At 42.8% G+C, this 20,499-nt stretch overlaps 2 protein-coding genes across 3 annotated transcripts; both read right to left on the bottom strand.

Moving 5' to 3' along the window:
- Nucleotides 1-9,274: 9,274 nt before the first annotated feature.
- grk7b (G protein-coupled receptor kinase 7b) lies at nt 9,275-15,548 on the bottom strand. Its single transcript, XM_030067153.1, has 4 exons — nt 14,864-15,548; nt 14,213-14,650; nt 12,456-12,727; nt 9,275-11,386 (listed from the first exon to the last, which is right to left on the bottom strand). The coding sequence occupies exons 1-4, from the start codon at nt 15,458-15,460 to the stop codon at nt 11,077-11,079; spliced, it is 1,617 nt and encodes a 538-aa protein (XP_029923013.1). The 5' UTR covers nt 15,461-15,548; the 3' UTR covers nt 9,275-11,076.
- A 1,920-nt stretch (nt 15,549-17,468) lies between these two features.
- Nucleotides 17,469-19,724, bottom strand: rnf7 (ring finger protein 7). Of its 2 annotated transcripts, none has more exons than XM_030067166.1 (3): nt 19,433-19,724; nt 19,269-19,316; nt 17,469-17,963 (listed from the first exon to the last, which is right to left on the bottom strand). In XM_030067166.1, exons 1-3 carry the CDS (start codon nt 19,664-19,666, stop codon nt 17,907-17,909), a joined length of 339 nt encoding a protein of 112 aa, XP_029923026.1. In that variant the 5' UTR covers nt 19,667-19,724; the 3' UTR covers nt 17,469-17,906. The 2 variants fall into 2 exon arrangements, with proteins under 2 accessions (XP_029923026.1, XP_029923024.1); XM_030067164.1 differs by having other exon boundaries at nt 19,426-19,691.
- Between the last annotated feature and the right edge of the window lie 775 nt (nt 19,725-20,499).

Genomic DNA, 20,499 nt, shown 5'->3' with positions numbered 1-20,499 from the left:
CTGATGTGGCTAAGCTCTAAACTGTGTGCTATTAAGAGACAACTGATGCTGACTGACAAACACAGTGTGATGCAGTCTGTCGGTGACAGTCAGACATGCAGGCACTCAGCCTTGTTATGGCTGACATGGACAAGATGGAGTATTTTATGCCTGATTGTTGGACTGTAAGGCTCATAATCAGGACAATGCATTTGAGCACTATGCTTCTTGTCCTTGATCATATTTTTGGATGGTTCATGATGTAATCCAATTGTCATCAAGTAGTCAATAAGCCAAGTGCACTCATGCCTCACTGTAGCGGTCCACAGTAAGGAGGGGACTGGAACATCATTTCAAGGGGAAACATTTTGCATAGATCCATCAACTAAAAGCCACAACCCTCCCCAGGCTCAGTGACTCCACAGATGATGTCCCATTTGTAATTTTCATGGTAGTCTTTTTTTTTTTTTTTTTTTTTTTCCTAATTTGCATTATGGTTTTCTGTGATACTATTTCTGCATTCACTATTTAGCACCCCTTATTCATTTGTATGGTCTCTCTCTTATGTCTCATTTATTTTCCTTTTACATGTTTTGTACTTTTTGTTTTGTTTCCATTTTCCTTTGTTTTTTCTGTGGTTGCACCCTCCACGAGCAGTCTATATTTACCACACCTGTTTATTATGTGCAGCCTGATGAAGGCCTGTGTGCCAGGTGTTGTCACTTTTACTGCCACATGGACCAATTAATGAAGGCTTTTTATATTTTTGTCAGGCGACTATGCCTTGGACCTTTTCACGTTGTAAGATACTTTCCTACTTGCTCCTAGTACAAGCTATCCATCCAGATAGCATGCGATTTGGTGAGGTTTCCAGTCTGCTGTGATCTTCCCAGCCTCCCGGCACCCCAACACAACAGGGCTGAATGGATATTCACTTGTGTAGCTCCAACTGTAAGAAAAGAGAAAAATGTATATGTGAAAAACTAAACAGCAACAGCTCTTTCCAAAAACAGTGTCACTGATACCCACCAGAACCCACAGCCCTGAGGGATGAAGAATTTAATTGGGAATCATCTCCTATTGAGGAGCACAGGCAAACTGTATCCACTCCACCAAAACTTTGCTCATTGGAGGCAGTTAGATACAGTTTGGTATTCTTCAGCCTCTAACCTCAATAAATTATGCATCTTTGAGGAGTTCTCCACACTGAAATACAGTGAAAATCAAATTCTACCGACAGTGGAAGCGGCTTGTTCAAGGATCCTGTTTGTGAATTTGAATAGTCAGGAGCCCTACCATACTTACAGCCTTTGGACATTTGAAGAACTTGATGTTCCTTGATCCTTGAGGCCCCGTGAAGTGTTTCACTCACAGGAAAAATCCAAGATCGGATACACTTGATATTCACTATATTTTGAGATTTATTTTGTAATGAGGTGTGGTGAGTAACACATTTTACCTCAGTCTGCTTTGTCTACCTCAGCTAGTTGATTCCCAGAATGAAAAACCTCAGAGAATGAGCATGGACTTGATGCAGTCCATGCAGAAACTGATGCAGTATCGCTGCTCCTAGGATGGATTTGTCCAGATGTAAAAATGGTGAGTAATGTTGAGCCTCATAAGAAACTCTCGCCCTTTGACTCTGACCTGATATTTACCAGAATGATGAAGAGGGTTTGCTATAAAAATCCTTCATAGCTGCAATGGGAAACCATAACGTCACTTTGACTATGTTTGGCCAGTTATACACAGGAATATGAAAAATGCAACAACAGACAACAAAATGCAAAGACACATCACCAATAGCTGAATTTATGACAGTGTTGAAGTGTTCTGCCTGTGTGACTAAGCATTGCAGAGCCTCTTGAGAATCCTTTAATTTTAAGAGTAGTTGATAGGCTACTGAGCTGACAGAAATGCCTTTACTCTCTGCACGTCGCCCAACCCCTCAAAGGCGCTCACTATGTTTTCTATGTGCAGAGGAACGCTAGCTCAGCTTACCCAGATCTCACCGAGGTCTTCCCCTCTGGTCATAAAGGCCACTTTATACAGCTGTGCGTCTGTGACCCAGCGCTGTGGAAATGTCACACACAAGCTGTTCACAGCCTCTGTGCTCTTCCTGGCGTGAGGGACACACGCACTACTCTGTTACACTCTCACCCAGAGATGCCAGCGAGGGAGACTGGGCCTCACTAATGAATGCTAATGCATTCAGAATGGAACATGTGCCGTGAACCGCAGATTTCTCTGGAACTTGACTCATAATCTATGGCGATACTAATGTTTATGTAAAACATGTGACCTCTAAATCTTGATATCAGCGCAAACCAAAATGAGTTAAATCTAGTGCGGTCATTGTGATGGGTGCTGTTACGAGACCTCTGCAGCACATGTGTGCAACCCATCACAAAGCGTATTTGCAAGGGATTACCAAGATGATCTGTGATAAAGTGCTCAACTGTTTTCCACACACTGCTGTCATGGCCACAAGGACATTAGAGAAGGACAGAAACAGAAAGAGAGAGAGAGAGGGTGACAGAAATAGCTAGCTAGATGGATAGACAGACACATAGATAGATAGAGTGACACAGAAACATTGAGATGTTGAAACACAGAGAAAGACAGAGTGGCAGACAGAAGAAGGGAAACGAGCAGTGGCAGGAGTGACAGAGTGCAAGTATGAGATGGCAGAGAGGGAGAGTGAGAGAAAGAGGGGAACAAAGAGCATATTGTCAGTGCTGGGCGCTAATCGTCTCCTCTTAGGCTGCCAGAGACAACAGGTGAGAGCAGTTTGACTCCCTGCAGGCTCCATGAAGCTTTCAGGGCTGTGTGTGTGTGTGTGTGTGTGTGTGTGTGTGTGAGTGTGAGAGTGTGCGTGTGTGTGTGTGTGTGTGTACATGTGTGCATGCGTGCAGGGGCCGGGGGACCACGGGAGAACTCTGCCAATGCCAACTCAAACGGCAAATGAGGAGTGAGGGCCGCACCATCAAAGGGCTCTTTTCAGAGGTGCCAGGGCCTCAGCTTGGGTGTGTGTGTGTGTGTGTGTGTGTGTGTGTGTGTGTGTGTGTGCGTGTGCGTATGTTTGTGTGTGTCTGTGTGTGCGTATGTTGCTGCATTAAGAGGTAATATTTACAGATCCTCCAAGAAATGCTCCTTGTCCTCCCACCAGCACCAAGCCATCTTTAAAGCAACAATGGACAGGATATTGCAGTGGGGAAAAAAAGGTTAGTCTTTGATGTTTACAAGAGTGTGTGGGCTTATTATGTGTTAACAGTCTGACAAAGCATGTGACCCAGAGCAGCTGGCTGGAGGACTCATATAAGAGCATGGATGTACAGTAACTACGGGATTTGGAATAAAAGCAGCAATCATATTCAAATCAACATTATCGAAGGGCATGAAATATATGATATACAATATATAAATATATTGCTGTGAAAAAATATATATATGTTGGTTCAGTGGTTGCTGATGAGAGGAAGCTACTAGGTTAACAGTGCAGTGGCATTTAAACTTAACGTCACTTCCCTGTCAATTACATATGCTACCAATCTGTGCAATACTGATGATTTCCAGGGAATTCTACGCAAAAATATCTATTGCTACCATTTTAAACACATGGAGGAGGATTACCACTCAAGCCATTGTGTTTCTATGGTTGCAAAGGGGGGAGTAGAAATGCGGTCCACTGGAAAAGTGCAGTGTGCAGAGTTATGTTCTGCAGGACATGGAGAGTTAACTGTGCATGCAGGGATAAATATACAGTGTTGGAGGGAGTCACTGCAGACCATAGCAAGAAACATCTGGGGGCAGTGTGTGTGTGTGTGTGTGTGTGTGTGTGTGTGTGTGTGTGTGTGTGTGCATGTCTGTCTGCAAGCACATGCATGTGTGTGTGTGTGTGTGTGTTTGTGTGTGAAAGTGAGACCACAGACCACGTCCTCATGATCATCACGAGATAAAGCCCATCCCATTAATCCATCGAGCATTTGAGTATAAAATGTCCCTCAACAAAGATAAAAATAATAGCGATAAGGTTACGGGGAGTTTTTAGATTTGAGGCATGTTACCAGTGAAAGCATTCTCAGCAGACGTGATGGGCACTGGTACTGGACTGGCAACTTGAGTCAGCTGGATTTTAAATACCAAGAGACAGTCTGCGACAAGAAAGAGCCTAAAGTAGTAGTCCTTAAATTAGCCTGTCTGTCAAAACAAGATGAAGTACCTCTGAGGACACAACGTCCAGTGAGAATTGTAAAAGTGTCTGAGGCACCGTGGTTTCCAAGCCTCTTATCTAGGAAGCAGTATTTTTAAAATCATAATTTTATAGCCCCAACTGATTTTGCACCTCATTAGGATAATTTAAAAAATATTTATTCACTTATTTTTAGATTAATAACTCACTAGACTTCAACACGTTACTCCAACTTCAATACTTCATGTTGAAATGACAAGAGTACGGAAATGATAAGTTTGACTAGAATCAGTTGCATAAATCCATCTATTTTCTGGCTGCTCAACAGAAACAGACTGTCCAGATGTCCTTTTCCCCAGCAACTTCCTCCATTTCCTGCAGGGATTCCCAGGTGCTCCCAGGCCAGCTGGGAGATGTAGTCCCTCCAGTTTGTCCTAGGTCAGCCCTGAGCTTGACTCCCAGTCATTGACTCTGGACCGACTGGGGTCGCTGGACTCTGAGGTCCTCCCAGACGTCTGAGTCACTCATGAGGAAGAGTGAACTCCTCCACTTGGGGTGGCTGCTCCCCCCCTAACCTAGACAGAGCAAGCCACTTTTTTTCTGGGAGAGAACCATGGCCTTGAGAGGCCAGGGGAGAAGCTGATCCTTTTTCCCCATCATGCCACACTGAGCTGCAAACGGTCCAGGATACAGTGGGGATCACAGTCTGACAAAACCAGAAGGATGATATCATCAACAAACAGCCGCGATGCCACCCTAATACCACCAAATCAGACACTCTCCAGCCTGCACTTTGATATCGTGCCCATGAATATCATAAATAGGAGACGGGGGCCACGGGGCACCCTTGTAGGAGTCTGATGCCCACCTTACTTGATTTGATTTTTCGCTCCTATCGTGTAGGGACTGAATGGATTTCAACACAGCCCCGGCACCCTGTAGTCCTGCAGGACTCCCACACAGTACCTCAGGGAAAACAGTTGTGAACATTTTCCATGTCCACAAAACACATGTAGACAAGATCAGCAAATTCCCATGACCCCTCAGTTAATTGCAAGAGGGTTAAAAACTGGTCCGGGTGAACCTGAGAGGTGTGATTCCTCCACAGCTGGAACACACCTTAGAATGATTTGTGAATCCAATTTAATGTTATGGCACAACCCAGACTGCTGATTTCGTCGCTTTGCATGTAGGTTTTAAGGAACTTCCAGGGATGTGTTACTTTATGTCACAATACTAAAATTTATCTGCAGTCCTCTATAATTTTGTCAATGCATGTTTTTTTTTTTTCCATCAAGATTGAGACCACTTCATTAAGTTTATCCTGCCTTTATTGTGGCTGTTTTTTGTTTGCTGGTTTGTTTTTGTTTTTTTTTTTTTGCAATTTTGGCTTTGCTGATTCAACTTACTATACACACTCTATTGAAACAAAGCAAAACAAACAAACAAACAAATAAACAAACAATTAAAAAAACTCATTCATAGGAACTTTAATTAATAGGCAAACATCCTGTATGTCCTTTTTCAGTGACAACCACTGAACTCTGCAACTGTTACACCAAGCCCTTTATCATTGAACAAAAAGCAACAAGCAAAAATCACACACACACACACACACACACACACACACACTCAACACCTTTGTTTTCTTTTTCGACACAACCAAATGTTCTGTGATGGTGTGACTTAAGTGGATCAATAGAGAGGGAGAGACAGACAGACAGACAGACAGAGAGAGAGACAGACAGACAGACAAAGAGAGAGGGAGAGAGAGAGAGAGAGAGAGAGAGAGAGAGAGAGAGACAGACAGACAAACAGACAGACAGAGAGAGAGGAAGAGAGAGACAGACAGACAGACAGAGAGACAGACAGACAGAGAGAGAGAGAGAAGGAAAGTGTGTGTGAAAGAGAAACATACACGCACTGTGACAGTCTTGGACGGAGAGGCAGGCTACAGGGTCTGGGAAAACACACACACACACACACACACACACACACACACACACACACACACACACACACACACACACACAGCACGGATGGACTTGGATTCAGTCCAGGCTGCCTGCAGTGCCAACTGTCAGTCATATTACACCAGCAACAAAGAATGCAATAAGTACCAGCTAATTAAATCAACCTGGATACACTCTTAGAGACTAATAAGATCTCACAGCTTATATTACTGTTTGTGTGTTATAGTCACCCAACGCTGTGGAATCGATTGGCTTTATACCTGCCTCTGAGCACTGCAACAATACAGCACACACACATGAAAATATGTGTGCAGTTGTGTATGCACATGCAGGCTGACAGAAAGACCGAGATACACACAGACACACATGCACACACAAGCACACACACACACACACAGAGTTGCCAAAGAATGCTCTGCCAATGACCCCTGAGGCAGCGTGTTGTAGTTAAAGTACATTAACACATGCTCCACCCCCGATTTTCACAGCTGAGGAAAAATGGGGTTGTAAAATGTTCCTCTAATATTCTATATCATTACATCCCTCTCCTCGCTTTTGATGTGCCGATCTCTGATTACCCTGCAGTGGAGGGGCAAGGAACATCACAAAGCTTTATGGTGTGGCCAACTCAGGTTTCAGAATGCAGTAACTTTTGTGTGTGTGTGTGTGTGTGTGTGTGTGAGACTTCCGGTCAGGCACTTTGGTCGTTGGCTAGTTAACTCAGTTTTGACTGCAGCAAATACCACAACAACTGATTGATTTTTGGAAGTGCTCCCACAACATCGTCAAAATGATCTGGTCAAGCTAATGAGCAGGGAAGTGATCAAACGGAAGTGCAGTTGGACCAAATGTTTGCGTCCACATTCCAGAAGAAGGCTGACTATGAAAAAGATGTTTTTTTTCCGATCCCTCATATTGCAAACCTCTGCTTAGCTACGCCACCAACACATAGGATGGATCAGAAAATTTGGTCTATTCTTTTTTTTCAGCAAAGATGTTGAAGCATCAAACATTGATGGAGAATATGGATGGAGCAGGGACGCAGAGTAAATACTGGGAGTGTGGAACTTAGTGTGTGTGTGTGTGTGTGTGTGTGTGTGTGTGTGTGTCTGATCAGGCTCTGTCTATTATGGTGCCCAGCCACTGGCAGTTGGAGGGGTCTGAGGTCTGGGCGCCATGGAAACTACCCACCAGGCCTCAGCAGAGAATAACATCACACACACACACACACACACACACACACACACACACACACACACACACACACACACACACACACACACACACACACACACACACACACACACACACTCTGTTTCTGTTGGACTGCCCTGCAGGAATTCACTTATTTGTGGAAATGTTAAGAATTCAAGCAATGAAGCTTAGAAAATTGAATGTTAACCAAAAACTAAACACTTCCTGAGCGGTGGTGGGGTCATCCTGGCAGCTCAGGACATCGAGTCTCATGCCATGTGCCATCATGTGGGTTTTAATCTGCTTCTTGACCTTGATTGCCTGTAAACTCCCCTTTTCCCTTCCTGTCTTTCTTGTCCCTCAACACTTTTGCCATCTAATAAAGTGAAATGGCATGAAAAATTACATAAGGAGAAGGATTTCAACCACTGAAAAGCTGAATGCAAACCAAAAATGACTCCACACACACACACACACACACACACACACACACACTCTGGCCTCAAGTATAAGACAGCGAGCAGCGACCTACCGTCTTCCTCCTCAATCTCTCTCACACATGGCTGGCTCTCACTTTCCGTATGCAGACAATGGCTCCTCTGTGTCGACTGTTTAACCACTTTCTCACCTATCCTAAATACTCACACACACTCCCACTCACACGGACACACCCTGATACACACACACACACCAGTGCCCACACTGACTTATCCAGACGCTAATCAATGCTCTCTTTGCATATTTACATCCATGTAAACACACACGTACAGATACAGACATCCACACACACATAGGCACACACACACATTTTCCAAAGAATGAAAAAAGCAGCAATATCACTGGTTTGATATCATCCTGAGGATGCCAGGGCAGAGCTGAAGTGTGGCACAGTCCTTTGATGTTAATCCAGAGCATGGGCATGTAACAAACGCAGATACCAAATTACACCCTGTCCCGCTTTGATCTCTAAAGCCCCATGCCTGCTTCCACAGAGGTAATAAGATTGTGTGTGTGTCTGTGTGTGTGTGTGTGTGCGTGCGCTCGCACGTGCGTGTGTGTGTGTGCGTGTGATTTTGTGTGCATCAGTGAAAGAAGTGTTTATGCAGATGTGTGTGGGGTTTGTGTCAGTGGAGGTTTGTTTACATGCATGCACAGGGGTAACATAAGCATGTGAAGGCGTGTGTATGCTTGTGCATGGGTGTATGAATGTGCGCGGACCCCTACAAATGTGTGTGTGCTGCAGTGAGCCTGTGTGTCTTACAATGTGTGTGCGTTTGGAGGGCAGCAGTCGTTGCGATGGGCCTTGGGAACCAAACACTGGCAGAGGCTTGTAGGCGCCTGGTAAAAACATGTTCCTGGAGACCTTCTGCCGAGTTTGTCTTGTCGTCACGTCGTCCATGGAGGACTCCCCACTCTGCCATTACAGCTCATGATGATCAGGTTGCATCTTGGATTTCCATCTGAACCACCCTCTAATCTCATGACAGACGAGCGTGAACGGAACCACTTCTCAGCCCTGTAAGGTCACCCCCTCCAAGGAATTAGCACAACACATGTTTATGTCTCCCTCATTACCGAAATGTGTCTGAGGTTTTGGAGAGATACACTGAGTGACATGGGCTACCCTCTGAATCAATTATTGAACGGACATTATGTTGGATTTCTAAATGTACTGAGGTTGTACAATGTTTTAAAGACACAAGCGCCTCCCTGTTTTCCTAACTGATCCTGGCTGTTGGCATGGATAGATGGTATCTGTGCTCTGAGATTATCATCATGACGATAATCAAGATAACTGGATCTAACAAAGCTGTAAAATGCTGTAACCCTGAATGTTATTGCTCTGAGAGACTCACTTGTTGGCAGGAATGCTCGCAGCAGACATGTAAGTGGAGATATAGTGCAAAGCAGTGATTTATTTTATTCAAGGCTTTTGGAAATTGGTCCTTTTCTCCTGCCTTAAATCTCACAAAAAATGTTATCTCCTTGCTTGAAAATGGAATGGAAAGAACAGAAAACACTGTACTGAAAGACACAAACTGTGTAAGGCAAATAAAGAATCACCCAGCTGGGTGTATTTGCAGGGGATTATCAAGATGGTCTGTGATAAAGTGCTCAACTATACACACATTGCTATCATGCCCACAAGGGCATTAGAGAAGGACAGAGTACAGAGCAAAGAGAGAGAGATCATATGCAAGGATCTGTATCTTGTTCAATGCTTGAAACTTTTTCTGATTTAGCTTTTCATTCTACACAGTATACGCAATTACAAAAAGACATTACAAGTAAATTGCTGTTATGTATAAAACGTAGAAAATAACGTATGACTGTTACACATATTTTAACATGCTATAAAAATATCACAAAATATGTGCACTGTCAGGCACTAAAATTCATTTTTTATGGGAACATGGGTGCAACTCATGGATTATGGATGTAATTAATTCAAGTGGGGAGGACTGGAACAAAAAAATAGAAAGTTGTTTGTTTTTTGCTGATCTTTTGCTTGGAGAGCAGTGCTGAAGCGGATCTGTGATGAACGTAATCAGCTTCCATTCAAGTTAAACTTAGAGTCTCTAATCTAAAATTAAGCAGCAGCCCAGCCTCCTATCGCTTTTGTCAAGCCGTAGGAGAAATCTTACCACTCCAAATATGGATTTGAAGGCTAAATAGAGTAGTTGCTATAAACAAGCAATACTGTTTGGATTGTTAACTTGGTTTATTTAGGTTGTGTGTTGCTTGTAAACACAGGGTTATTTGAGGGGTAATAAAAGGAGGGGGTGGCATTGCCTTGTTAGCACCAAAAATTTAATGCATCCCTATTGTTAACATTTTGTGTGAGAGGAAAATGTTCGGGGAGACAACAATTCGTCTTCCACTGTCCTCTGGTTAAATTTGTACAAATGATGCAGTGCTTGTAAATACTTGGGAACAACAGCCAGACCTCTGGAGAGTTTTGTAGGAGGTTGAATCGCTCACTTAATGGGTATCTGGCGGCACTTAGTGGTGAGTGTCTGCTAGTGAGGGAGTTCACCTCAGTCAGGATTCAGATCGTATGAGACAGTACCCTCACATGAGGAAAGGCATTCATGGCATTTATGTGACACTTCAGATATTTCCGACCAGTGTGGCGCATAACTGCAAATACTGATCGTACTTTGGTTGTCACTGGATGACGGACAACTGTGATGTAGCTTGTTTACAAACACATGTAAACACTTAGGCCTGCCAAAGTGGCTGAGTGATGTAATGGAAACTATGAATACACTGGGATACGCTGTCTCACCAGGAATAGAGGACAAACTGGAAAGAAGCAACTGCAGTACAATGTCAGCGTGTGTTTCCATCCACGCATGATTCTGAAAACTACAAAACTGAGAGGGCTGTCCTATTATTTTTGGCTTCATGTGCCCTTAATTTCCCTGTGAGCGCTCTGGGTCTATTATTAGTTATTAATAAAATGATTATTCTTTAGTCAGGAAATGCATCAGACTGAGGTAAAAAGGCAAGCCACTGGTTTCAAAATATGTGAACAGGGTACTGTTCAGGGTACTGGATTTAGATTTATTTTGCCAGGCACTTTGCATTTGTAAGATGAATTAAATTAAGGGCTCTGCATGATTTTTCAAGTATTCAGTATGAATTTGACTGCTTTTTTCTTCTTCTTTTTTTTTTTTTTTTTGCCTGGATCTCGATGCTGTGGATGTGACCTAGATGTGACCAGATAAAAGACTTTTACAAAATGACGCATGACCTGGATTTCCTCTCAGCCTCACAGTCTTCATTCAGCTCATCAAACATTCCACTGTCAATCATCTCCCTTTGCCACGGGATCGAGACAACCCCTGTGCTGAACTCTTTGAAGAATTTCTCATCCTTGGCATCGAGTTCGACATCCTTGACCTCAGACATGTCCCTGAACTCATCTGTGTCCTTGGCGTAGACCACATCAGACCGGGGCACCCAGGGGGGCTCCACCAGCCCGGCCTCAAGGCGATGGAAATTTATATTCTGGAAAAACTTGTGCTCCCGCGGGTCATCATCACTGATGCAAAGACAGAGAAAGAGAAACAAATGTGTAATTATTCTGTGGATGACAAATGCATTTAACTGGGGTGACTCTTTCTATTGTGTTTTCTTCTGATCCAGTGTCAGCTGGTGTAAAACAAAAGAATGCCTTTTGATTGAAACCCTGCAAAGTTATGCATCGTACAGACATAAAAAAGCAGCACCAGAAATGTTCACAACCTATTTGATAATGATACATGTAGAGAAATTCCTATAAAGGTTCTGTCTGTGGATTATGAAGGAGACACTGTAAGTTATGCCAAATGTGCTGTATTAAAAAGACAATGAAACTGATCTTTTTCGTAGACATTCAGCTCCCCCTTGTGCTGGCAGGAGCTTGGTGCTTTGGCTTTGTTCAGCTGCAAGATAAAAATTTCTGTGACCCCCATTCTCTGAACGTTATATATTAGTCTTTTTAAGAGGCAGAGGTAACAAAGAACATTTACTCAACTGCAATAAAGTACAATTTTGAGGTATTGGTACAGTTTTGAGGTACTTCCAGTTTAGGAGATTTCATATTTTCCACTACATTTCAGAGGGACAGCATTAATCTGAGAGCTGTAGTTACTAGTTAGTTTGCAGAGAAAGGTTTTGCATGCAAAACATAAGATAAGCTCATGAAAGCTAACACATTGTTAGGGTTTAATCAACCTAACAAACAGTATATGGAGTAGTTTAGACCCAGAACCACCTGGACCAGACTGTCGACAACATTAAAATGCTGCTTATGGGTTAGTGCCTCAACAATTTGATGTAGTGATGAAGTACATTTTACTGCTAATACTTGGAATATTTTTACATTTTTGTATTGCTACTTTTATATAAGTATTGATTTGAGCACTTTTTACACCACTGCTTGTTTCTTGAGGAGTCCCAAAATACCAAGGCAGACAGTGTTTTAATAGGTCGAGGGGGCATGACACATTTTCTGATATGGTGAAGAATCTGTGCTCTAACCTGACCTTGTGCCTGACTGTGACACCGTTTCCAACTCTTAACCTCATGTGACAGCCTAATGTTTGAGAAATTGCATGCTTTTTACTCACTGGCACCCGAGGCGTTGCTCAATCTTCTTCTTGAGGAAGAGGCTGATGATATCCTTGGTGGGAGCATCAAAGCTTCTGTGTTCAAACTTGCACTCGTCCTCCAGGGTGCGGCGAGTCACCTCATCCTCCTGCACCTTCTCTCTGAAGTCCCTAAAAGGTAACCGGGCAGCCACCATCTCATAGATGCTGCAGCCGAGAGCCCACCAGTCCACAGACGTGCGGTAATACTCCTGCCTCAGAATCTCAGGAGCCATGTAACCAGTTGTACCAGCCTGGAGACACATGGGAGGGAGAGGGGGGAAGATGAAAAGGAGGGAGAGAAGGATCAGGCAGAATATAGATAGACACAAGCCATCCCTGCATTTCAGGGGTACAGCACCTTCAAAATAATTCTTGGAATTTGATAGCCTGTCAAGTGGAAACAGCAAAACATTTAAAAAGTGCATGGATAAGATTGTGAATAGCTAGTCAAAATACAAAATATAGGTTTAGGTTTAGGTTTGGATAACTTGTGCTCTAAAAATGGATGGGAGCGCATGACCTGAGGCAAGTACACACCCTGCTATTTTTGACCTGTGTTTTATCTATTTTGCTCTGCCTCTTCATATTTAAACTGGATAGAGAAAAAGTAGATAGCTTTGACACTGAAAGACGAAGGTGATGGTAAACAAGGGGCAGGTATGTATGCCTGTAGTATTTTAAAAATGCAGCATTCTGACCTATTTTATTATGCAATCAAATTATTACAAATGCATTCAGTTTTGGATGAAATCTATGCAACACTTCATTTTATCAAAACAGGAGGGGAATTCTTAACCTTTTTGAAACTGGTCAGAATAATCTAATTTACTAGTATTCATCCACTTAAAATTCAAGTTCATTCTTATTATCAATAAGAAATATTCTTGACCAGCTTCCACATGAGCAAAATGTGAAATCAAATTGTTAAACCTGGCAGTAGATGTTCAAGGCACATAAAGAAATGTATGTAAACTAAGAAGGTTAGGGCACAGGAGAGGGAACAAGCCTCTGGTCAAGCTGTACTCGCCCTCTATCAGGCCTGTCAGCCTACAAACAAGATTGTACTGCCCGACCTGTATCCCTTTTCCTTGGGTGCAGGCCTGCTGTGAATCTCCTGATATGTCAAAGCCATATCTGGTTTTAGTAATACAGTGATTAGTTTGCTAATGCTAACAGGCTCTGGGCAATTTACCATATGCTGCTTAACCCAGGCAACGTCCAGCCGAGGATGAGGACAGGCACCTTTTAATAAGATTAATTTGGGTGACACTGGGTTACAATCTCTTGTGTTGTCTGTCAAGAGGGCCTAATGTCCATATCTCCTCCCGGTAAGCTACTTTTAGTGGTGTGCTGCCAAATATGACCTTATGTTAAAGAGAAATCAGTTGTTAATTGTATCAGTAAAGAGGTGATTGTGTCACACATGCAAATAAAAAGTGACATTGAAAACATCATTTTGCACGGAGGCATTTAAGGTATGGTATGGAGAATAATGACCACAGTGGTGTCTGTATGTGCAACACCATATATATGAAATATGCCATTTGGTGAACACTTAAACTTATAGAGCCTTAAATGTGCCTTAGCAATGGTTACATAGAAATGTGCAAGTATGGAGAGGACATGCACTCCATTCTTTATAAGCACATACACAAAGGCTTCACTGGTGACTTTGTAGTATAATTGTCTCTCAGTGTACAGTTTAGGCTAATCTGGGAACAGAGAGCCACACTAACCTTCTGGAAGATTGTTTTGCCTTTTGGCAACACCACAGCCAGTCCAAGATCTGACAGCCGGCACTGACCTTGGCTGTCCAGCAGTACGTTCTCAGGCTTCATGTCCCGGTACACTATGTCCATCGAGTGCAAGTGGAGGATGCCAGTGGTGATCTGGGCGGTGTAGTAAATAACACGCTCCATACGCATTCCCCTGGGCCCAAGCTCATAGATGTGGAACTTGAGGTCTCCTCCAGTCATGAGGCTCATGACCAGGCACAGGTGGGTCTTGTTGTCATAGGCATAAACCAGGTTTACAATGAAGAGGCTGTTAACCTTTTCAAGGATCTGCTTCTCTAGAAGTGCCATCCTTTCTCCACTTTTCTTCTTCAAGCGTCTCTTGTCCAGCTTCTTGCAGGCGTACATCTTGCCTGTGTGCTTCACCTGCACAGCACAGACCTGGAGACATGACAGTATATTTTTAATTTGTTAACTGGTTCTACAACCTTCATTATTTGTTGATACTTTCCCATCCTTGACTATGTATTTGGAACTTTCTGGAACAGCTTTAAAAAAGCTGTTTCCTAAATAGCTATCTGACCTGTACATTTTAGTTGTTATATCAATGAATTATTTTATTTTAAGTCAAATGCTGGGATATCTGGCACCTACCTCACCAAAGCCACCTCTTCCCAATGTCCTGAACTCATAAAAGTATCTGTCAGTGATCCTCTGGTTCTCATACTCCTTCCACTGTAAGAACTTATCAAAGAAGGGACTTTTTTGGTATTCTGAGAAAGGCTTTCGTTTCAGGAAGTCCCTGGTGGCCTTTCTTACCTTACCCATCATCACCTCCTCAAAGTCTTTTTCTGATACAGCCTGGCATCTTTCCGCTGCCTCTCCAGTAAGATAGGAGAGAAAGCTGCTGGAGCCAGCTTTACAGAACTTAGCAATGATGCTCTGTTTGGCTTCTTCCTTTGCTTCATCTTCAGCCAGGTCCCAGATGTTCAGTTCCTCAAGGAACTCAGCAGCTGCTGCATACTGCTGGTTGGAGGCTAGGAGAAACTGCCAGAACAACTTCCTCCCAATCGGCTGGAGCTCACAGAGTGATGCGTAGTCTCTCTTTACAGCTGCCCTGAGAGTGGAGGACCTCTCTAGTTTGGGCAGTGACAGGCGCCTCTGTTTCCGTACCTCCTTGTGATTTACCTGCTGAGCCCTTAGGTAGGCAGTGTTGGCCACCAGATTATCTAGTCCTGCCAAGTCACCCATGTTTGATATATCCTGAGTTGTCCATAAATGTGCCCATAATATCTGCAAGAAGCTGGGCCTTAGAGGCTGAAACTGGTCCACTCCTCCAGGTCCCAGGCACAGCTGAGCACCTCAATCACCTGAGCCGCTGCCTCAACATCTTCCACGTCTCGCGTTGTGTCTCCTTGGGAATTAAAGGCGTCATTCTGTACTTGTCCACAGGGATTTGTTCTTAGGTAAGTGACTTTGTGCTCTTATGCGTAGACAGTTCTCAGGGAAAGCAACTTATGTGGTTTGAACTTAAGAGGCTTTAGAGTTGTCTATATTTAGAGAATGCAAAGTTCCTGTGTGCCGTAATTGGGCAGCCAACATGAAACAGTGAAGTGGCAAAGGCTTGTCTTAACATATTATGGTTGATTACACCTTGATGTGACTGTGAGAGATTAAAAAGCAATTGTGAGGACAATGTCCAGTTTAAAACATCAAACATTCGGCACATAGCACACTGATGGCCTCTCATTGCATACTATGATAATGAAGGGATAATGAAGAATGACGACTTTACTAATTTACTGAACAAGGTAGCTGCACACTATATACTGAAAACTGTGGGCTGCCAAGGACACTGTGCTTTGTTTTACTTAAATAACCCTGCACTATTTCCATCTTTACTGTCCTCAGCATCAGCATGCACAATAAACCTCTAACATTAACTGTCCTTGAGTATATTGGGCATTGCTTCTTGAAAATGGGGGAAAATACAGTGGAATATTGTTGCTACACCTTGACAATTACATGGGACTTACATGTTTGACAAGTATGACTTCTCAAACTGCAGAAATACAAAAAGTTATGACTTGAAGTTGGTGAGACTGCGAGTATAGGTGGCTGACTATGAATCCGTACAGGTATACAGTATTTGTTCCAGTGACTGTAGATGTTAAAACCAGGGTGAAGTATCTCTTTAACTGGCCCTTTCAAGGGAAATTCTCCGGCAGATGTTGAGGGCAGGGAGTGCTTAACCTCTATTACTAACTGCATCACCTCAGCCTCACCCTGACTGTGACTGCCACACAGAAACAGCTGTTGTCCCTAATAACAATTTAGTCTTCTGTATCAGCATGAAAGCAATTAACTCCATGCTGAGAAAAGTATTCACCTCATTTGATTGTTCTGCCTTTAACACACTTTTTTTCAGACTTCGTTCAGCATCAAGTAAGACCCAATTTAGACCAGTCCAGCCTAATGTCAGTCAGACAACTTACTGGCAGAGCGACACTGTCAGCACACAGAGGTTCTTCTTATACCAGGTCCCACCAGTAAATATTCACATTTTGGGGTGGAGGGTATACTGTGCTCCAGAAGTATAGAGCACAATGTTGGGTTACCTGTGCCCATTATGGATTATATTTTTTCTCAGATTCCCTCTACAAATACTTACAACACACTGAAATGTATGGATAATTCAATATACAAAATATGCAACAAAATACTGTGCATAATCAGTGTATATGTGTGGTACACTGTGGGTAACATTGCATTTGTTTTAAAAAATGGACTAAAATCAACACAGCGTAAACCAAAAGCACAGAACTAAAGGATAACTTGGCTGAGATCAATGAAGTACATCTTACATGATGATATAGAAATCTGCCTGCTGTAAGGTGCCCAATTTGACAAAAATAAGAACATATCAAGTGTATGTACATGTGACAGAGCTGGTGTTAAGGTCAAGGGATTGTTGTGGAGTAAAGGGCAAAATTAGAATATGTTTCTTTAGATGTCCTCCTCTAATATGATCAATAAAAACCACTGGAAAGCAGCCCACCTGTTTAGAAAACGGCCCTGGGGTAACCACCACCTCTGATTCCCTCAGTTCGGTTAGTCAAGCCAATGCACACCATATTTCACACCCACACCTAATTTTTACCTGAATCTAAATGGAAACAGCACAGTATCTGTACTTGTTTAGAAGAATTACTTGGCAACTTAATCAAACAGCAAGTATAAAAGATGAACACAGTGTACATAGCTTTAGATCTATACACAATTCTTTATTGTTAAAAAGACAGACATATATTTAATATGTGTTGAACACAAGAAAAAACAATGTAAAGCTAAGATACAACCAAGCACTGCAACAAGATGAGTCCCACTCCTCAGAGCCCTCCATCCACTCAGGCCAGATCAGCCAATCAGTGACCATCGAGTCAGCAGGACTTCAATTTTGTCCATTGTCCCCCCTTGGACATCAGGGATGACAGCATGCACTCGCGCTCACAAGGAGAGCAGTAGATGTCGGTGCCTATGCAAAAGGGGACTGCAGTGATCGCTGTCGAGTCTGCCACCACTCTGAGGTGCGTTCAGGCAGTGGGAGGGAGAATCAAACAGCCTGCGAGCGGAGCTTATTTGCCGATTCTCTGAACAACCCAGTCCTGCTGGCATAGGGGACAGCGATTGTTCTGCTTCACCCAAAGGGACATGCAGCAGTTATGGAAGGAGTGGTTGCACTCTCCCCATACCACTGCATGAGAGAGAGAGAGAGGGAGAGAGAGAGAAAGAATAAATAAGACAGTGATTATTTACAACTTCAAACTTTTTAACAATGAGCAAGAATAATACCGACAATAACTTCCAAGACATCTCCTAAAGCTGATTCCATCTCAAAGAAAGGAAGCAGAAGTTTTCACAAATTATGTGTCAAAATCACATCACAACGGTTGTTGTTTTTTTAAGTAGCTGAAAACACTGTGGAATTAATTATCAACGAGGACAGCGGGCAGGGCAGTACCTGAATATAGTTCCCTGCACATATTTTGATTAAAGTATAGATACAGTGCACTAGGGCTGAACGATATATTGTTAACATATTGGTATCACTGTTGTATTGCTATCTGGATATGAACATGTCTGACATTAACATTTCAAAAGGAAAAGGTAAGGACAATATCAAGTTTAGGGTTAGACTAAGACAGTGATTGGTGTGTACTGATCACTAAAATATTTTGTGAAGAAACTACATTTTCTACGTCCATTTTCTATCGTTATGCATGTTTTTTTTTTTTTTTTTCTGAAGAATGCTCAATTTGCACTGCAACTAAGTGTGAGCTCATAGTCATATCATATGTCATATTATTGCTTATCTAGCATCAATATGGAGGTATTCAATTTTGCCCACATCATGCACCCCTACAGTACACATAAGCACCTCTTCAAGCATCTATGTCCATATGGATGCCTCACTATATGAACACACAGTCTCTTGCACACCTGCAAATCTATTCATGTTGACAGACATGGTAACTGTATATTTTGCACACACTGCATAGACACAGCCAGTTATTGAATTTAAAAGTGCACACACCGGCTTGCCTGCACATCTAACGCTGGGTGCTCCTTTTACCCCGTGTTACCCTCCTTGTGCCCTTCCTTTTTAATTAGTTGTGTTACTGTCTGCAGTCCGTATTGCATTCCTGATCCCAGTCTCATCTTCATCCAAGTTAATCTGTTAAGTAGGCTTCTTCTCCATACTATGTTCCGTAACGTTAGCTAGCTCTACTTTAGCCTAATTAGGAACGTAATACGCTTTCTAGCATTCAAAACAACACTATGACACCATCGCTTCCTATACACATGCCAGTTAAATCCAGCTGACAAACTGGGATAGTGGAAGCTGACAAGTTAAAGATAATAATAATAATCTCTCTTGGACCTCAGTCACCGTGACAGCACCGACAAAACGCTGAGCTGACTTTTAACGCTAAACGGTGATGTAGCAAGCACAACCAGCCGGACGTTGTTAGTTATTTTATCACTGACAGGGTCTTACCAACACAGTCCTCTTGTTTATTTTCAGCCTGGCATCGGAGACAAGCGTCTGTAAGTTAAAGAGAATATGTTACAACGCCGTCATGTCGACACTTGGGTTTTAAATGCCAGCGTTAGCCATGCTAGCTCCGTTAGCCGGGCTAGCTCGCCGGACTCACCCATCACTTGCACCCTACAGATGGCACAAGTGTCGCACTCAACGTCCCAGCTCCACATCGCTACGGCATTCCACTTCTTGAGAGAAAACATCTTGTCACCGCCCGATTTGGACCCTGAGGAAGTGTTGTGAGAGAGAACTAACCCCGGCTCGTCACCCTCATCCATCTCTGCTACACAGTCGGTGAGGTAGCTGGGCCAGCTAAACAAAATGGACGGTGCTAGCCCCGATGCTAGCTGCATGATTTAGCAAGACTGACAGCTGTTGCGGCTGACAGGGACACAAGAGGGCGCTGTTTCTCCAGGTGTGAGGGCCCATCACAGTGTGTGTATGTTTCTCTCTCTCTCTCTCTCTCTCTCTCTCTCTCTCTCTCTCTCTCTCTCTCTCTCAATTCACTTAATTTGAAACTTTATTGGCATTGACGTTTGAAAAAAAAAAAAAAGAAAAGAAACATGTTGCCAAAGCAAATATTCTTATTCTTAAATAAAGTTAAAGATAACAAACAAAGGAAGCAGGTGAGACTGACTCGACCAACAACGGCTGCAAGTCGCTTGTCGTTTGTGATGTTGAGAAAGTTTAAATTAATTTATTGAATGTGAGGAAGAAGGATGCTAAAAGACAACACCCACCCCAGCCACAGCCTGTCCACCCTGCTGCCGTCAGGCAAAAGATACAGAAGTATCCGCTACTGTACCACCAGACTACAGAGCAGCTTCTTCCCTCAGGCTGTGAGACTACTTAATGCACCATCTGCACTCCTCCATGTTTAATAATTTTATTATTTTATACAATCAATTAATCAATCAAGAGGGAACCACATTTTAATTTCATTATACAATCTATTGTATAATGACCAATAAACTTCCTTGTATCCTTGTATCCTTGTATTTTATTATTTTTGGATGTTATTTAAAAAGTGGATTTCTGGACACAGACACTTTTGTTTCTTTGTTTCTTTGTGCCATTCATCCTTGTGATGTCCAGTCTCGACAGCAGCTTCATGGTCACTCTGTCTGTATTTAGACAGTCATTTTCTTTGAGTGGACTTTTTTGTTTGGGGTAAATATTTTTCCAC

This window comes from Myripristis murdjan, chromosome 13 (assembly GCF_902150065.1).
Source record: "Myripristis murdjan chromosome 13, fMyrMur1.1, whole genome shotgun sequence".
Lineage (NCBI taxonomy): Eukaryota > Metazoa > Chordata > Actinopteri > Holocentriformes > Holocentridae > Myripristis > Myripristis murdjan.
Note: the sequence above shows the minus strand (reverse complement) of the source record. Positions and strands in the feature narration are given on the sequence as shown.

Bases quoted from the DNA above. Each gene is read 5' to 3' on its own strand.
- rnf7 (XM_030067164.1), bottom strand. From the start codon at position 19,666: ATGCAGCTAGCATCGGGGCTAGCACCGTCCATTTTGTTTAGCTGGCCC. The intron at 19,317-19,425 runs GTGAGTCCGGCG...TTTAACTTACAG, and splicing joins CTGTAGGGTGCAAGTGATGG to ACGCTTGTCTCCGATGCCAG. The intron at 17,964-19,268 runs GTAAGACCCTGT...TCTCTCATGCAG, and splicing joins TAAACAAGAGGACTGTGTTG to TGGTATGGGGAGAGTGCAAC.
- grk7b (XM_030067153.1), bottom strand. From the start codon at position 15,460: ATGGGTGACTTGGCAGGACTAGATAATCTGGTGGCCAACACTGCCTAC. The intron at 14,651-14,863 runs GTAGGTGCCAGA...TCATGTCTCCAG, and splicing joins GAAGAGGTGGCTTTGGTGAG to GTCTGTGCTGTGCAGGTGAA. The intron at 12,728-14,212 runs GTTAGTGTGGCT...ATGTGTCTCCAG, and splicing joins GCAAAACAATCTTCCAGAAG to GCTGGTACAACTGGTTACAT.